Source organism: Typha angustifolia, chromosome 6 (genome assembly GCF_048772165.1).
Source record: "Typha angustifolia cultivar Huaian chromosome 6, ASM4877216v1, whole genome shotgun sequence".
Taxonomy (NCBI): Eukaryota; Viridiplantae; Streptophyta; class Magnoliopsida; order Poales; family Typhaceae; genus Typha; species Typha angustifolia.
Genome location: NC_133244.1, coordinates 988580 through 1004900, shown reverse-complemented (window position 1 = coordinate 1004900; position 16321 = coordinate 988580). Strand labels below are relative to the sequence as shown.

The following is a 16321-nucleotide window of genomic DNA, read 5'->3' as shown; positions in this document are numbered from 1 at the left end:
AGGTTTAATATTGATTAGATTTATAGGATAAATTTAATTGTGACAATATTAATATGCTATTTATATTTATTTAATAAAATCCTAATTTGCTAATTATAGAAAATAAGTATATAGTAATTTATCTCCTTTTTGTAAATAACTAAGACGATTATATATATATGATTTAATAAAAATATAATTATAAAATAATATTATTAATAGTTATTTGTAATACTTACTCTTATTTAACTAATCCTAAATTATACGTAAAATAATCATTATCTTATTATACAAAAATAATCTGCAAGTCTAGTATTCCATTTTATACAAACTATTAGACAATACTAATATACTAAAAATAGGCATATAAAATATAAATTAAATATAAATATAAGATTATTATCAATAAGACTACATATATTAACTAATAAATAATAACTAAAACTCTAAATAAATTTATAGGCAATATTTATAATTGTAATTAATAAATTATTATATTAAAATGCTTAGTAAAATTATATTAGTGCGTAAAAATTATCAAAATAATTAATTACCTAAATAAACTATGTTACCTATCATTAGGAAATAATTATATATAAAAATAATAATAGTCCTCTTCCAGCACTGTCTGCTACACAGCAAGAGGAGGAGGAGGGACCAAGAATGGAGAAGAAGAAAGGAAGAAAAAGAGAAAGAAAGAACGAAGAAAGAAGAAGAGAAGGAGAAGGAAGGAAGGGCGTGGCCCCGGGCCGGTGGGGAGGAAGAAAAAGAGAGAGAGAGAAAAGAAGAGAGAAGGAGAAAAAACTCACCAGTATGGCAGAGGTGGCGGCAGTGGTACCCAAGGATGGCGACGGCGGTGATAGGCCGGCTTCGACGAGAGAGAGAGAGAGAGAGAGAGAAGGACCGAAAGAGAGAGAGGAAGGAGAAAGAAAAAGATAGAAAGAGGCGGTGGGGGTTGGCGGTGGCTACGGCGACGCTGGGGCCCGCTGGCCGCAACCGGTTGGCTACGGCAGCGGCAGTGGGTGCGTGGCGCCCCACCACGCAAGCTGCATGAGCAGCTTGCATGGGCATGAGGCCGACCACATCGTGCCCAAAAACTCTTAAATTTTTATTTTTATTTTTCTTTCTTTTTGTCTCTTATTTATTTATTTTATACATTATTATTATTATTATTATTTATTTATTTATTTTTCTAGGTTATTATAAAGGTTGTCCTTTAGATCGGTAAGGAACTTGATAGACAATCACGACCATAGGATCGGGCCGTCAAGGTATCGGATCCTCGATATTTTTCAAAGCTTCAATGCCCTCAATCAATGGCTCGGGTGGCAATTGGTGATGGCTGACGACCTATGTCAGTGTGGGCAGCAAGGTTTCTTTTGATGGTGATGTATACCTCAATAGTCCATCATGTTGTGGAGGTGCCCTTGGTGCAGGTTCAACCCACGTTGCCATGGCTTGATCTAGTTCGATGGTTGCGCTTGCTCTCGTCAGTGTGCTGCCTTGATTACCTTCCCTACGGTTGGTATGATTAGGTGTACACCTTAGATGACTTTGGTTCGTGTCCATAAGGATCACCTTGATCTCCAACAATGTTTGTGCCATGAGCGCTAGGGTTTGTGAGAGATCGGGAGGGCTTTTCGTCCAACCTCGTGAGCACTGTCGAGATGGCAATCTTGACAGAGCCGTGTGGTCTGTCTCCATACCTTGCTCGCTCGTTTGCTTTACTACCTTCGATCATATGGTAGCCATGACAGTCCGAGGAACGTTGACTCTAATACCAGTTGTTACGAACCAACCTAATATGATCTGCAACGGTTTTAAAATTTAGATCCTAGCTTGATAGCCCTCCAATGGCTAGATGAATGCTAGATTTAGTTCTTGGTGTAAAGGGAGAGAATTTATTGTGGAAGAGAGGGGATAGAGGCTAGAAGAGGCCGACCAAAGACTTGTGCGGTGGAAGAAGGGAGGTGGATGAAGACGCCAATAGCTAGAGTCAAGACAGAAGGAGATAAGGCAAAAATCAATTCCAATAACAAGATCATCATCCTCATACAACTCTAATTAAGGTTTCCTCCACATATATATAGAGGCTCATCCTAGGGACTCATCTACTAAATTAAACAACTCTAACAAATCCTAACAAATCATTAAAACCACTCTTCTTATTTTCTCGGATTAACCCTTCGTTTTGTCGTAGATAGATTCCGAATCTAAAGAAGTCATAAATATAAAAGTTGTAGATCTCGAGACTGGTGACCTTACCCAACTGGTTTGATATTATTTGGATATATGTATAATATTCTACGAATATTTTTCCAAAACTGCGTAGAACTGAATTTAGTTAATTAAATAAAATCATAACCTACGAAGACTCTAACTAAACTAAATAACTAAATAAGATAATTAAACTCAATCCATTGAGCCTAATCTCTTTTTGATATGATCCGATCTAACCTGGTTCGCATCAATATCCTATTAGATGCATTCAAGACCAACTATTTTGTGTCGGAAACAAATAGGTACAGAACAATTTCTGGAAATATGTCTAAACCAATGCTTAAAGCTTTACTAGATTTGAGGATCCGATAAACAAAACCCAAATAATTACACAAATTAAATCAACAAATTGAAACAGCTATAAGTAATGGTTCTTTAATCATAACAAATTACAATGTTCCCTAAAGTTCTATTGCTACCTTTTTCTTCTCCCTGCTATTTCTCAATTCAGTATGTACTCTATTGACCAGCTTGAGAAATGCAACTCCAGAAAAACAAAATTGTTGGGAAAGAACTTATTGTCTCCATGTTGGCACAACATTTGTCATCCGATCTATACCTCATTCACATATTTCGAATTTGCGGCCGCTAGAAGAGCTGCTCCAATTCCAGATCCATCCTTGGTGTGTTCTATTATCACATGCTTTGAATTCCCTAAGCCAAGTAGCTCCTCTACTGCCTCCTTCAAGTACTTTCTATATTGAGGATAATGCTCATAGAGGCCGCCATCCATTGCAACCACCGTCCTTTTCCCAAAGACGAGTCCTTTGGAATCCTCCATCTTTTGGAGAATGCCCACAATTCCTGCTCCGGCCAATCTGCCACCTCGCTTAACTATAGTGTCGCAGACATCTACTACGATCTTCCTTGCTTCAAGAGAAGATCTCTTCACCTGAAGAGAATATTGAGGAAATGTCTCCATGGTTAGAAGGGGCTTTAAGATCTCATTTTTGAAGAACACTGAGAGATTAACAAGGCAGACAGAACTTACACCAATGATGTCACTCAAGATTTCTCCAACTTCTGACAAATCATCTGAGTTGTCCTGCTGCATAGCACAAAGATCTGAAGTCCTGCAAAGAAAAGAGATGAATCTTATCTTTTTTCTTAAATAACAAACTTACAACATCTATGCTAATGACTATGAGTGTCCCTAATTTTGTAATTATTGGTAAAATTTCAATCGATAATTGCAAATGTTTACAATCAACTGATACATGATAGATCTACTTAAATCTTGTAACTATTAAGCTGCAATTTTTTTTTCTAATTTTCTGATCCATGCTGTTGTTCCTAATTCAATTCTATAAGTGATATCCTCTTAAATGTGCTCTCTTGTTAAACGAAGATCTAAGGTGATAAGATTGTTCCTCCAAGCACTTTATCTAATAAAAAACTTTCCAGTAACTATAATTCATTGACAACTAAAATAAAGTGCATGATTCATTCAGATCATGAATATTGAATAACTATGAGTAAGATGCTAAACTAGAACAACTTATCAACAACATGACATATATTTCTTCCCAAACTTTTCGCATGTTATTTGTTAGGTTTTTATTTGTTGGCAATTGTGTACAAAATATTCTAAGTATATTTTTTACATGTATATGAGCTTTACACAAGTCTAGAATATCTCTGGTCTAAAGAATTGCAAGGTTATTGGAGAAAAGCTGTTGAGTTCACACCGCGTTCACAAACGCGTTCGAACGCGGTGCGTTTACAAACGAGTTCGAACGCGAAATCTGCGTTCACACAGACAGAGAGCCACGTTCACAAACGCGTTCGAATGCGGGCACTGCGTTCACACAGACAGAGAGCTGCATTCACAAACGAGTTCGAACGCGAAATCTGCGTTCACACAGACAGAGAGCCGCGTTCACAAACGCGTTCGAACGCGGGCACTGCGTTCACACAAACAGAGAGCCGTGTTCACAAACGCATTCGAACGCAACCTGAAGAATTCAAGCTGTCGCGTTCGAACGCACTCGAGCCCGTTCGAACGCACCAACAAAGTTTAAAAATATTGGACTTTCATGAGTACGGATAAGATTCAGATTTGGCTCTATCTTGAAGATCATGAGTACGGATAAGATTCAGATTTGGCTCTATCTTGAAGATCATGAGTACGGATAAGATTCGGATTTGGCTCTATCTTGAAGAACATGAGTACGGATAAGACTCGGAGTTGGCTCTATCTTAAAGATCATGAGTACGGATAAGACTCGGATTTGGCTCTATCTTGAATATCATATATAAGGATTATGAAACCCTAACTCTAGGGTGGTGGAAGAAACATTATTGAGGGTGACTTCTTGAAGCTACATCGGTTCTTCTACCAACAAGGTTTCACTAATCTACAAGAATTTAATCTTTCGTCTTAAGGGTGATCTAGACGAAAGATCAATCTCGAGGGCTACTGAGATTGGACTTCAATCACAGGAAGCAGTGAATCGTGGGTTCTAGCGATCAAGACTGAGAGAAACAAAGTCGTTTGGATCGACGGGGTGTTTTGTGAGTCAGTCTTGTAACTGCTACTATTATAGTGATTGGTTTTGATCCGAGTTTGGATCCGTAGTTTTTTTTCCCGTTTTGGGTTTTTCCACGTTAAAATCTTGGCGTTTATCTCTACTTTCGATTTTAATATTTCTTTCGACTTTTACTTAAGCAAACGAGAAATATCATTGCCTAGAGGTTAGATACATACGTGTGTCTAGGGATTTATTTTTTCAATTGGTATCAGAGCAGGTTCTCTCACTCTTTGAGAGAGATCAAATAGGCATGGATTTTCATAGAGATGAACAATCATCTATTAGACCTCCTATTCTAGATGAATCAAATTATGGATATTGGAAAGCTAGGATGAGAGCTTATTTGAAATCTATAGATGAGCGAGTATGGATGGCCATTGTGAATGGTTGGAGTCCACCAATGTACATGGTGAATGAAAAACTTATTGAGAAACCGATTGACTCATGGGATAGGTCAGACTATGACAAAGTCGGCTGGAATAGCAAAGCAATAAATGCTATTTTTAGTTGTGTTTCCTCGGAAGAATTTAGAAGAATTTCTACGTGTGAGATAGCAAAAAAAGCCTGGACGATCTTAGAAACTACTCACGAAGGAAACATGGCTGTAAAACTTTCGAAACTTCAGAGGTTGACTACTAGTTTTGAAACCCTACGTATGGAGGAGAATGAGACATTTGATGAGTTCTATGCAAAGCTGAGTGATATAGTCAACTCTAGTTTCAACTTAGGAGAGAAACTTCCTGAAAACAGAATTGTCCGTAAGATCCTTAGGTCCCTTCCAGAAAGGTTTCAGGCAAAAGTTACAGCTATTGAGGAAAGTAAGGATATCGATTCAATGAAAGTTGAACAATTGGTAGGAAATCTACAAACATTTGAGTCCAGTCTTTCAAAACCGAGGAAGTCCAAAGGGATGGCCCTATCTACAGTTGAACAAAATTTAGAGGAGTCGGATGATGAAGGTGATTTAGATGTTGAGATGTTGACCATGTTTGTCAAAAAGTTCAATAAATTCTTTCGGAAGCCAAACAAGTTAAATGCTGAAAAACTTGAGAAAAGCAAAGCCTTTGTAAAAAGGAAGAATACTATGAGTTCAAATACAGGTGGTACCAACAACAATGTCAAACAAAAAAATAAGAATTTTGAGAATAAAGTTCAATGTTTTGAATGTTCTGGTTTTGGACACATCGCACAAGAATGCCCTAATCGTCTTAAGAGGAAGGGCAAAGTTATGAAAGTTACTTGGGATGACTCAGATGAATATATTGATGATTCTGAAAAGGACGAAAAAAACTTTGTAGCTTTTACCTCTTCTCTACTTTATACTAACTCTATTGTTGATACTGATAGTACAGATGATCAGGATATGTTACCTGCTGAGGAAGATGAATCTGAAATCCAAAAGGCATATAATGACTTATACCTAGAGTCGTTTAAACTCAAGAAAAGCAATCTTAGACTACTTCAACGACTCAAGGAAATTGAACCAGAAAGAATTCAATTTGAGGAGAAGTACAAATTGGAGCTTGAACGTGTCAAAGACCTTTCTGAACAACTTGACAATGCGAAAAATAAAATGAAGGTTGATGAAATTGAACTAGAGCGATTGCATAAGGAAGTTACATTTCTGAAAGGGAAGAACAAACTTGACGAAATTCTAAAAGCTCAGATCTCTGGAAAAGACAGGTATGGTGTTGGATACACTGGTAATTCAAATAATAATAAAACTGTATTTGTTTCTGCAGGTATACAAAAGGAAGAATACCTGAAGCCATCAACCGCATTTACAAAGCAATCATGGATGAACCCTTCTAAACAGAACTTGAATATACAAACTGGTGAATCTTCGACGGTACCAAAGGTAAACTCTAATCACTCTCCTCGACATAAGGTGAGTAGAAAAATGTTTGTTCCGACATGCTATCATTGCGGCATTCTAGGGCATATTCGACCACATTGCAAATTTTTACAAAAACCTAGAAGTGCTTTTATTTATGGGATGAAAACAAAGGCCATATGGATCAAGAAATCTGATTTGAAATGTTATGTTGTGCATACTGCCTTGAAAGCCTTAAATTCTGAATTGTGGTATTTAGATAGTGGCTGTTCAAGACATATGTCGGGTGACAAGTCTTTATTTTCTAATCTCGAAAAACATGAAGGAGGAGTTGTGACATTCGGAGATGGTAACTCATCCAAGGTAATAGGTAAAGGAAAGGTAAGTACTCTAGGGATTTCTAGTCTCGAAAATGTTCTTTATGTTAATGGCTTGAAAGCAAATTTATTAAGCATCATTCAATTTTGTGATGAAGGTTATGAGGTAGAATTCTCTAAAAATGATTGTACTATTCTAGATCATGATGGTAATGTTATATGTTTTGGATCTAGAACATCTAATAATTGCTATATTGTTAGAACTTCACATAATCTGAAATGTAACAAGACAAAACAATAGCAATAGAACATGTTGAGATGGAGAAACAGTTGGGTGATTTGTTACAAAACCTTTTGATTTACAGAGATTTCAGTATCTTCGCACTTATTTAGGGATTTGTGCTTTGGATTGATTTGTGTTTTAGTTTGCGAGTTTCTTATTATTTTGTTTCATTTTTTTTAGGTTTTATTTTACTCTGAAATTTTCTTTGGTTTCAGTTTTAGATTTGTCGAGAGTTTTTGTTATAAAAAAAAAAATTGATGCACTCCTAGATTCAATAATATACTCTTGACATAAAAATATGACTTTTCTCTTGATTATGAGTTATTATAGTCAATCTTGTCATCTTGTAGTATATTGTATCAATTTTGATTTTGTCACTCTCTCAACTTCTATAATAATAAAATTTTAATGCACTCATAACGTATGTGTATTCTTGTGTGAGCATGATATCATGAATATTTTTTTAAATAGCTCTCTATTAACTTTGATTTGCACAGTTTGACCTCATACTTAGTTATCAAATATATTTTTATAAAAGATCAATGAAAATGGCTACAATGAGTTAGTGTGAAAGCCGTTTTGTTTCGAGTCCAGTTTGACTCAGTACATTATATGCAAATTCAAAAAAAAATGATAGATGTGAATTTCTTCTTACACTTTATTTGATTTGTACTACAAAAAAAGGGCTACCTACTCATGTGTGAAAGCCATCATTGCACCTATTTTTTTTTAAAAAAATACAGGAAAAATTCCTGTTATGTTATGGAGAATAAGTCGAAAAGTGCAAAATTTCAATACTAAGTCGGTTTGACTACTGTGTTGCATCATTGTTTATATAGGAAAGTTTGTTTAAGAAGATTGGTTCATATTATCTATGCTCATCTTGCATATGCGTATCGTTATGATCAATCAAGATTAATTTAATTTTAAGTGATGCATTAGAATTGATTATAATATGCTTTTGATATCTTGATTGATCTGTGTATGACTTATTTCATTTGATTGTCATATTCTATGTCTTGAATGTATTTTGAATTTCTAGAAGTGCATCTCCAAAGTCTATTGATCTTGATTGATTTCGTGTAGTTTCAAGTTTTGATCACGTTAAAGTTAATATCTTGATGTTTTTTGTGCGATTGAACGTGATAACTTGCATTTTTAAGTGGAAGATGGATTTCACTAAGGGTCTTAATGGTTTCTAGAATTTTTGGATTTTTTTTGTATTCTTTGGGCATATGTTGAATCTTGCGACTTTTTTCCTTCTCTAGAATGCCTAAAAAAGCTACAGTTACTAAGAAACCAAGGCCGCCTTCTTCACCTACCTCGACTCTGTGTTGACGATTCTTCATCGTCAGTTTCCTCCGAGTTCCTAGTCTTTGGCATTTGTGTCAAAAAGGGGGAGAGTGTCTTAGTGTCTAAGTTAGTGTCTAGGTGTCTAGGTGTGTAGGGGGAGTATGAGCATAGGGGGAGTTTATGAGAGTCTTAAGTACTTTTGAACTTTGCTTGAAGTAACTGTGAACTGTTAAGTACTTTTGAATTTATGCTACATTGATAACTTGTATTTAGATTGTTTATTCATTTCAAGTTATTTTCACTTGATCTTGGATTGGTATATGTTTATTTGCAGGGCTTGATGTGCAAAATATTCTAGACTTGTTGATTGCTCAATTTGAAGTCTTTGTAATATCTTGTAACCTAGGTGTTTTGTCACAAATTGCCAAAGGGGGAGATTGTTAGGTTTTTATTTGTTGGCAATTGTGTACAAAATATTCTAAGTGTATTTTTTACATGTATATGAGCTTTACACAAGTCTAGAATATCTCTGGTCTAAAGAATTGCAAGGTTATTGGAGAAAAGCTGTTGAGTTCACACCGCGTTCACAAACGCGTTCGAACGCGGTGCGTTCACAAACGAGTTCGAACGCGAAATCTGCGTTCACACAGACAGAGAGCCGCGTTCACAAACGCGTTCGAACGCGGGCACTGCGTTCACACAGACAGAGAGCTGCGTTCACAAACGAGTTCGAACGCGGTGCGTTCACAAACGAGTTCGAACGCGGTGCGTTCACAAACGAGTTCGAACGCGAAATCTGCGTTCACACAGACAGAGAGCCGCGTTCACAAACGCGTTCGAACGTGGGCACTGCGTTCACACAGACAGAGAGCCGTGTTCACAAACGCATTCGAACGCAACCTGAAGAATTCAAGCTGTCGCGTTCGAACGCACTCGAGCCCGTTCGAACGCACCAACAAAGTTTAAAAATATTGGACTTTCATGAGTACGGATAAGATTCAGATTTGGCTCTATCTTGAAGATCATGAGTACGGATAAGATTCAGATTTGGCTCTATCTTGAAGATCATGAGTACGGATAAGATTCGGATTTGGCTCTATCTTGAAGAACATGAGTACGGATAAGACTCGGAGTTGGCTCTATCTTGAAGATCATGAGTACGGATAAGACTCGGATTTGGCTCTATCTTGAATATCATATATAAGGATTATGAAACCCTAACTCTAGGGTGGTGGAAGAAACATTATTGAGGGTGACTTCTTGAAGCTACATCGGTTCTTCTACCAACAAGGTTCCACTAATCTACAAGAATTTAATCTTTCGTCTTAAGGGTGATCTAGACGAAAGATCAATCTCGAGGGCTACTGAGATTGGACTTCAATCACAGGAAGCAGTGAATCGTGGGTTCTAGCGATCAAGACTGAGAGAAACAAAGTCGTTTGGATCGACGGGGTGTTTTGTGAGTCAGTCTTGTAACTGCTACTATTATAGTGATTGGTTTTGATCCGAGTTTGGATCCGTAGTTTTTTTTCCCGTTTTGGGTTTTTCCACGTTAAAATCTTGGCGTTTATCTCTACTTTCGATTTTAATATTTCTTTCGACTTTTACTTAAGCGAACGAGAAATATCATTACCTAGAGGTTAGATACATACGTGTGTCTAGGGATTTATTTTTTCATTATTGAATATCTTAAGTTTCAGAAGAGAGCAATTCTGTAGTTGTCTGACCATATGTTTTAAACAAAAACAATTTTTTTATCTTAGATCATACAAAAAAAATAAGAAAAAAAAATAGACTTCAACAACTTGACCAAAGCAACAATTACTTGCAGCAGTAACCTCATGCTTTACAAAATTTCCGTCATGATGTCATCTATAATTCTATAATTTTCAGAGAAATTAATTCACTACAAATTCTCGATGAATCTAACAGTTGGAGAACCAACTCATGATACTAAAGTATAAACTCTAAGAACATGTCTAGAACTAATTATATAGAATGAAACTTCAGTAAATCATGTCTAGGGTTATCTACTTCTGTTATATTGGATCTAAAGTTCAATAGTTAGATGAAATTGAAAAGGACAATATGCATAGACATAGAGAAGATTGAGAAGTGACACTAAAATATCAGGCTCGCTGCTTATAGCACTCAAGATAAATGAGAAGCTACAAGATGACTATATGACCATCCATGCAATGTAGATCAGAATATTAGGCGACTAAAAATTAGAATATGCAAAAGTTGGGTGACAACAAGATGAGAATGTTAAGGTGGATGAATGAGGTTATCAGAAAGAAGAACAAGAAAAATCATATTGGAGACAAGTTACGACAGTAGCATAAATGATACATTATGCCAAAATCAGTTAAATGATTGGAGTTGTCTGGTAGAGATCACTCGTGTACCAACAAGGAGGATAAATTTTGTTCAAATTGAATGTGCCTTCTGAGAATGGGGAATAGCAATCTACCACTTAGGAACTGTTGGAAAAAAGATCCACGGAACTTGGTTTGGCGAAGAACCTTACCTGAAACCGGCATGAATAGAAGGCAAAGATCAATATGGCCGACCAAGAAAAAAGGGACCAAAAGCTTGGTTTTGCTGGCATAATTTACCAGGAATGAACTTTTCAAGTTATTTATAGAAAATCAGATATATGAAAGACTCTTAGAAAAAAAGTAGACATCCAGATCAGAATATAAGAAATTACCTCATCACAAATGGAATGGAAAGATTTTCAGGGACAGAATCACCAAACAAAGCAGAAACTTCAGCCATCTTGAGCAGTACTCTTCTTACAATTTCACCTAGGTACATACCGGCAATTGTCTTCTCGAATATCTGGTTCATAGGCCAACCAAAAACATGACAAATTGGTTATTATTTTGTATATTAATATGAGTCCAGAAAATTCAATGGAGGTGATGTAACAAGTAATAAACATAGGAATACAAACAGGAAAACCATATTTACCTGCTCTCCAGGATTTATGCTCTCATTATCCATGTTTTTATCAAACTCTGTCAAGGGAAGGCCATTTGAGAAAGCTCCCCACTCGGTACTGATGATCTGTGGTCGAAAAAAGCTGATCAAATCAAAACATGAAATGGAAGATTGATACTATTTTAATACTTTCTTTTGGAACAAAGATGTTATGATTTGAAGTTATCAGTCCTTTTCATTTAAAAAAATTCAGCGAATTATACAGCGCTAAGTGCAACATGACAGAAGTTTAAAAGATGTTCCTTTAATAATTTAGGCTATTCAGCTGTCCTGTCAGAAAAATATAGACGAAGTAGGATATATAGATGACAAACCGTTTTTCCAGAACCAGTTGCTAGACCTTGCAACTTATGAATACAGTCCATTCGCTCTATGTAGCATGCATTTGTACCAGTACCCAAAATTACAGCAATCATCACATCATCATCCCAATAGCGTGCCCCAGCTAGAGTACCCACTGCATCATTAACCTGTCGCAAGTGTAGAATCCATATTGGAAAATTGAATTTTAAATGTATAAAAGATGACTTCAAATGTTATTAATGAGCTCACCAAGGCAGATACGTGCATATCTAGCCCTTGCCTCTCCATTGCTTCATTTAAGCAAACAACAACATCTCTTCCAGCCTGCATAGATTTACCATTTGTCAGTTAGGTTTTCCAAAGTGTTGCATATGATGATTGCTATGGAAATAAAAATGATATGAATTTGTAGCTATTCAGTACTAAGAAACCAGTGAGGCATATCCTTTACATTCATTGTTCATTCATAGCAAAGAAAATACAAGAAGCCTCAGGTGGTAAAAGAAGATAAGGACAACAGTTTGGCATTTCAATAGTATCAAGAGTACAATCTCTCAAAACCACTCCTTAGGCTAGTTGAAAATATTTCTGCCCCTTCAGATCTTCTTTATCCCTCTAAGAACTTTCTTGAATAGTTAAACATGAAGGAAGTTGACCTGTTTATATATTTTCTTTACTTCTTCCTATGAAACCAGAATAAGTAAATAGCAATATAAAAAAGTAACTTTTTTTTCTTGAATTATGGAGGTAAAAATGAAGAAATTGAATTAGAACTTTAGAATGTCTAAAATACAATTTTAATATCTCATTAGGTAGGACGATTATCCTGCCCCTTAAACCTTTTCACAATCCCTGATTTGTAAATCTTGATGCATTCAGGAAACACTGTTGAAGATGGTCAGAGCTCATGAAAACGATCAGAAACTCATGGAGATGTCAAATTTCATGTTTGAAGAGGTTAGAACAAAGTCTCTAAATCAAAACTGAAAGAAATAAAGAAAAGCACCTCTCAATTAGCTTCTAAGCCAACTGTTCTCTTTCTTTGACTGCATTATTCTTACAACCCAAGGTCGTGAATTTGTTTTAGAAATTTAACCAATATGACTTCTTCCCTATGATGACAATATAGGTTCATGACTTGAAACAAAACAGAAAATGAACATGAAAAATAGAGAAGCCCTTGTTTGGGTTCTAACTGGCTAACAGTTTTTTTTAACCTCAATTTCGGAGCTGTTGGATCTGTCAAACTATACTTGATGTCCAAGATTAAGAACGTGCATCCAATTAATCTATCTTTAAGTCATACTTAGTTCAAAATAAAGGTAACAAGGCTGCATTCTGCTACATCAATGTGCAATGAACAGTACAAGGTATCAAACACTAAGACATGAGCTCCAGGAACTACAGCCTTACTGAAAAAACCTTAGGCTCTTGTTAGTCCAAAAATAATTCCAAGCATGAGAATTATTTATGAGATATGACCTTCAGATATTTAAAAAGCGTTCCCAGAATATCTAGTTATGCTGAAGTCAGATGCTTGAATTGAATTTATGTCCTCTGCAGACTTTCTAGCTAGCTGCAGCATGTACCAGGTTATCAGCATTTTATTTCATCGACTTGCCAAATCACAAAGTCAGAATCACAATAATAACTGACATTCATGTAACTCTTGTGAATGAGGAAAATAAAGTAATAAGTGCTGGGTAAACTTGGTTATCAATGCAAAGATGAAGTATAGAAGGCCAGACCTTGTGTTGTTCTAAATTCTAGCTATTATACTTACTCAAAAAGTCAAAATTCTACTAAATCAACCCTTAAATAATTCCTCATATCATGAGGGAAGTTACTCAAATATCAAAAATAAAAGGTATGATTCCAAATAAATCCATGAAAAAAAAGAAGAAAACCCTACTGTCCCAGAGACTGTGAAACCCTTTGTCCACTTGATCAAGATGCCAGAATCTATGGAAGTCTGTCTCACTGGAAAAGAGAATGTGAAACCAATCTCCCTCTTTGTTCCTTGGGGAAAATGTATCTTGGTACTCTCTTTTGCAACAAAACTTGCAAGCCCAGATGCAATAAAGTCAAACAACTCCTGTTACCAAGTACACATGGTTAGACCAATGCCATCACAAATCTTGAACAGCAACTCAAATTGCAGATTGAGAATGAAATTAGCAAACCTCAGAAGTACCATGCATAAGCTCTTGGGGTATCAATACTTGCTCGAACTCTGTATCAACAACACGGTTGTCTTTACCTCCCAATTGCACTCTCAGAACTCGAAAATTAGTGCCTCCAAGATCCAACGCGTAGAATAGACCCTTCTCGTTCCTTCAATGATAAAGAACCATCAAATATCTCTGATGAATAACTCAATGACACACATAGAAAACCACATAGCACTCATATCCATCACAAAGATTTCATCTTTTCAATGCTATACAGAAAAGAATGACAATTATAGCATAAAGTCTCACTAAAACTAATCATCAAACATGACAATCAACAATATATATCCAACATAGTGATTTCTTCTTTTGATTCGGAAATACGAAAAAGATACTTAAACCTCAAAATTAGACAAGAGATTTGCGCAATGAACATGCAAAAGATCATCTTTTCCACGCAAACAAAAGGAAAGTTCGTAAACTGAGAACAAATTTAGATAAAATCGCAAAGAAGAGGAAAGATAGATAGAATACTAGTAAAGGAGCTTGAAGATTACCCCGTTGGGAGGGAGTCGACGTAGCTCAGGATCATCTTGAGATCGCCCGCGCCGTCAGCGGCGAGTCCAGCACGCATGTCGGCCGACACGGCGTCGGCCACGTGGCGGAGGACCGGGAGAGGGGTGGCGCACCGTAGCTGGAGGTCGCGAAGGATGGGCACCGCCCCCGGCGCCACTCTGCCGGAGACCGAGCACCGGACGGAGGATCTTCGCCTCCTCCCCGGCGAGGGTCGCACGATCGCCGAGAAGGATCCGATGGCTGCGGAAGAAGACATCTCGGAGATCCAAGAAAGCGAAAGAGAGCAGAGAGTGGAGAGCAGTAGGAGTTCTCGCGAATCTTTGTTTTTGTTTTTGGTTTTTTTAAAGTGAAGGAGCTGTATTCTGCTAGATGCCAATCTGACCAGTTGACTGTCCAGAGCAATCGAAATGCAAATGGTTACACAGATCCGGGGGTAGGCGGGTCGTCCGGTCCTAACATGACCTTGGATCACCTGTTTAGTTTCTCTAAACACATGCATAATTTTCCACTCATTGAAGCCTCAAAGAAGGCCCTAACACTCCTCTATTATGTTCATAATACGCCACCGACAACTTGCCTCCTGACGAAGAATCTAGACCAATTCTTTGTAGTCCGTTTCAATCATTTAGTCCTACCCCCTTTGTTTGTCATTTTTAGGCATAATCTTATAGCAGAGCTTTTCGGACAAGGCTCCTAGGTGATCCATGCAAGCTTGCCTACTGCATCATGAAGAACCGCACCAACACCACCCTGATACATGCTAGCAGCAGTGCACCCGTTTGTCTTGAGCTTTAGCCACCCCTCATTTGGGGCAGACCAACTGTCGCATGTGTCTGGGCTTTTTTATCATTTCGAGCATACTTTGCAGCTAGGTGGATGGCCTTTCTGACCACCACCTTTGGACTTAACCTATATCCTCCAAACACCACCGAATTCCTTTGCTTCCACATTTGCCACATTGTTGTTGCTGCAATAGTGGCCTTGACATTCTTATTTACCGCATTTTTGCTTTCCAGGTTGTAATAATCTAGTCTTCTTGGACCCGGAGCTTTAGCAGCTCTCTAGCTTATACCAACATTCAAGCTATACCAGCATGCAGAGAAGAGGTGGTTAGTTGTTTCTCAATGTAGTCCACACTGAGCACACGAATCATCTTGTCCAATATGAAGCCTATGGAGGTACTCCTTGGTTGGCAGCCATTAGTTATCGCGAATCGCTTCCTTGAAGACAAACGGATTTACTACATCCAAAGTTGTATAAAATAATTCAAAACCATCACGTGGCAAGAGATGAGTGGTTACGAAAGGATCAAATCCACGTAAAGAGAAGTTGGAATCAATTTCGCCTTCGATTTTGATAGAGAACGGCTTGCTTTTTTTTTTTGTTGAAATTAATTGAATAAAATTTGGACAACGGATGTGATGGGTATTCTGAAAGGGGTTGGTTTACTTTTTTAAGCTTAATTATAGTAACACCCCTTGAACTATAGGGTAATATCGAAATGACCCTCTGACATTTAAAATATTACAATCAGACCCCCCAAACTACCAGGGGTGTAACAGATCAGATGGTGGTAATAGAAAATGACCGATTACTTTTTTTCTTAATCTCTATCTGCGTGGCATTAATACCTATTTCTATTGGTTGTTATTAGAAGAAATGCGAATTAGCCATTTTAACCTTCGATGGGATGTGATTTGATTGGGGAATAAACGTTATCAACTTCACATTTTTCTTCTCTATTGTGA

General features: G+C 37.0%; 1 protein-coding gene across 1 annotated transcript; it reads right to left on the bottom strand.

Moving 5' to 3' along the window:
- Nucleotides 1-2530: 2530 nt before the first annotated feature.
- On the bottom strand, nucleotides 2531-15037 carry LOC140761701 (hexokinase-4, chloroplastic). Its single transcript, XM_073099135.1, has 9 exons — nucleotides 14555-15037; nucleotides 14010-14160; nucleotides 13739-13921; nucleotides 12076-12150; nucleotides 11838-11993; nucleotides 11494-11589; nucleotides 11231-11361; nucleotides 3251-3332; nucleotides 2531-3151 (listed from the first exon to the last, which is right to left on the bottom strand). Exons 1-9 carry the CDS (start codon nucleotides 14827-14829, stop codon nucleotides 2813-2815), a joined length of 1488 nt encoding a protein of 495 aa, XP_072955236.1. The 5' UTR covers nucleotides 14830-15037; the 3' UTR covers nucleotides 2531-2812.
- Nucleotides 15038-16321: the final 1284 nt, after the last annotated feature.

What these genes read in the sequence shown, in the direction of transcription:
- LOC140761701 (XM_073099135.1), bottom strand. Translation starts at nt 14,829, where the DNA reads ATGTCTTCTTCCGCAGCCATCGGATCCTTCTCGGCGATCGTGCGACCC. An exon ending in TTATGCATGGTACTTCTGAG is followed by an intron (nt 13,922 to 14,009) that starts GTTTGCTAATTT and finishes ACTTGGTAACAG; the next exon opens with GAGTTGTTTGACTTTATTGC. An exon ending in TCTTGAGTGACATCATTGGT is followed by an intron (nt 3,152 to 3,250) that starts GTAAGTTCTGTC and finishes TATTCTCTTCAG; the next exon opens with GTGAAGAGATCTTCTCTTGA.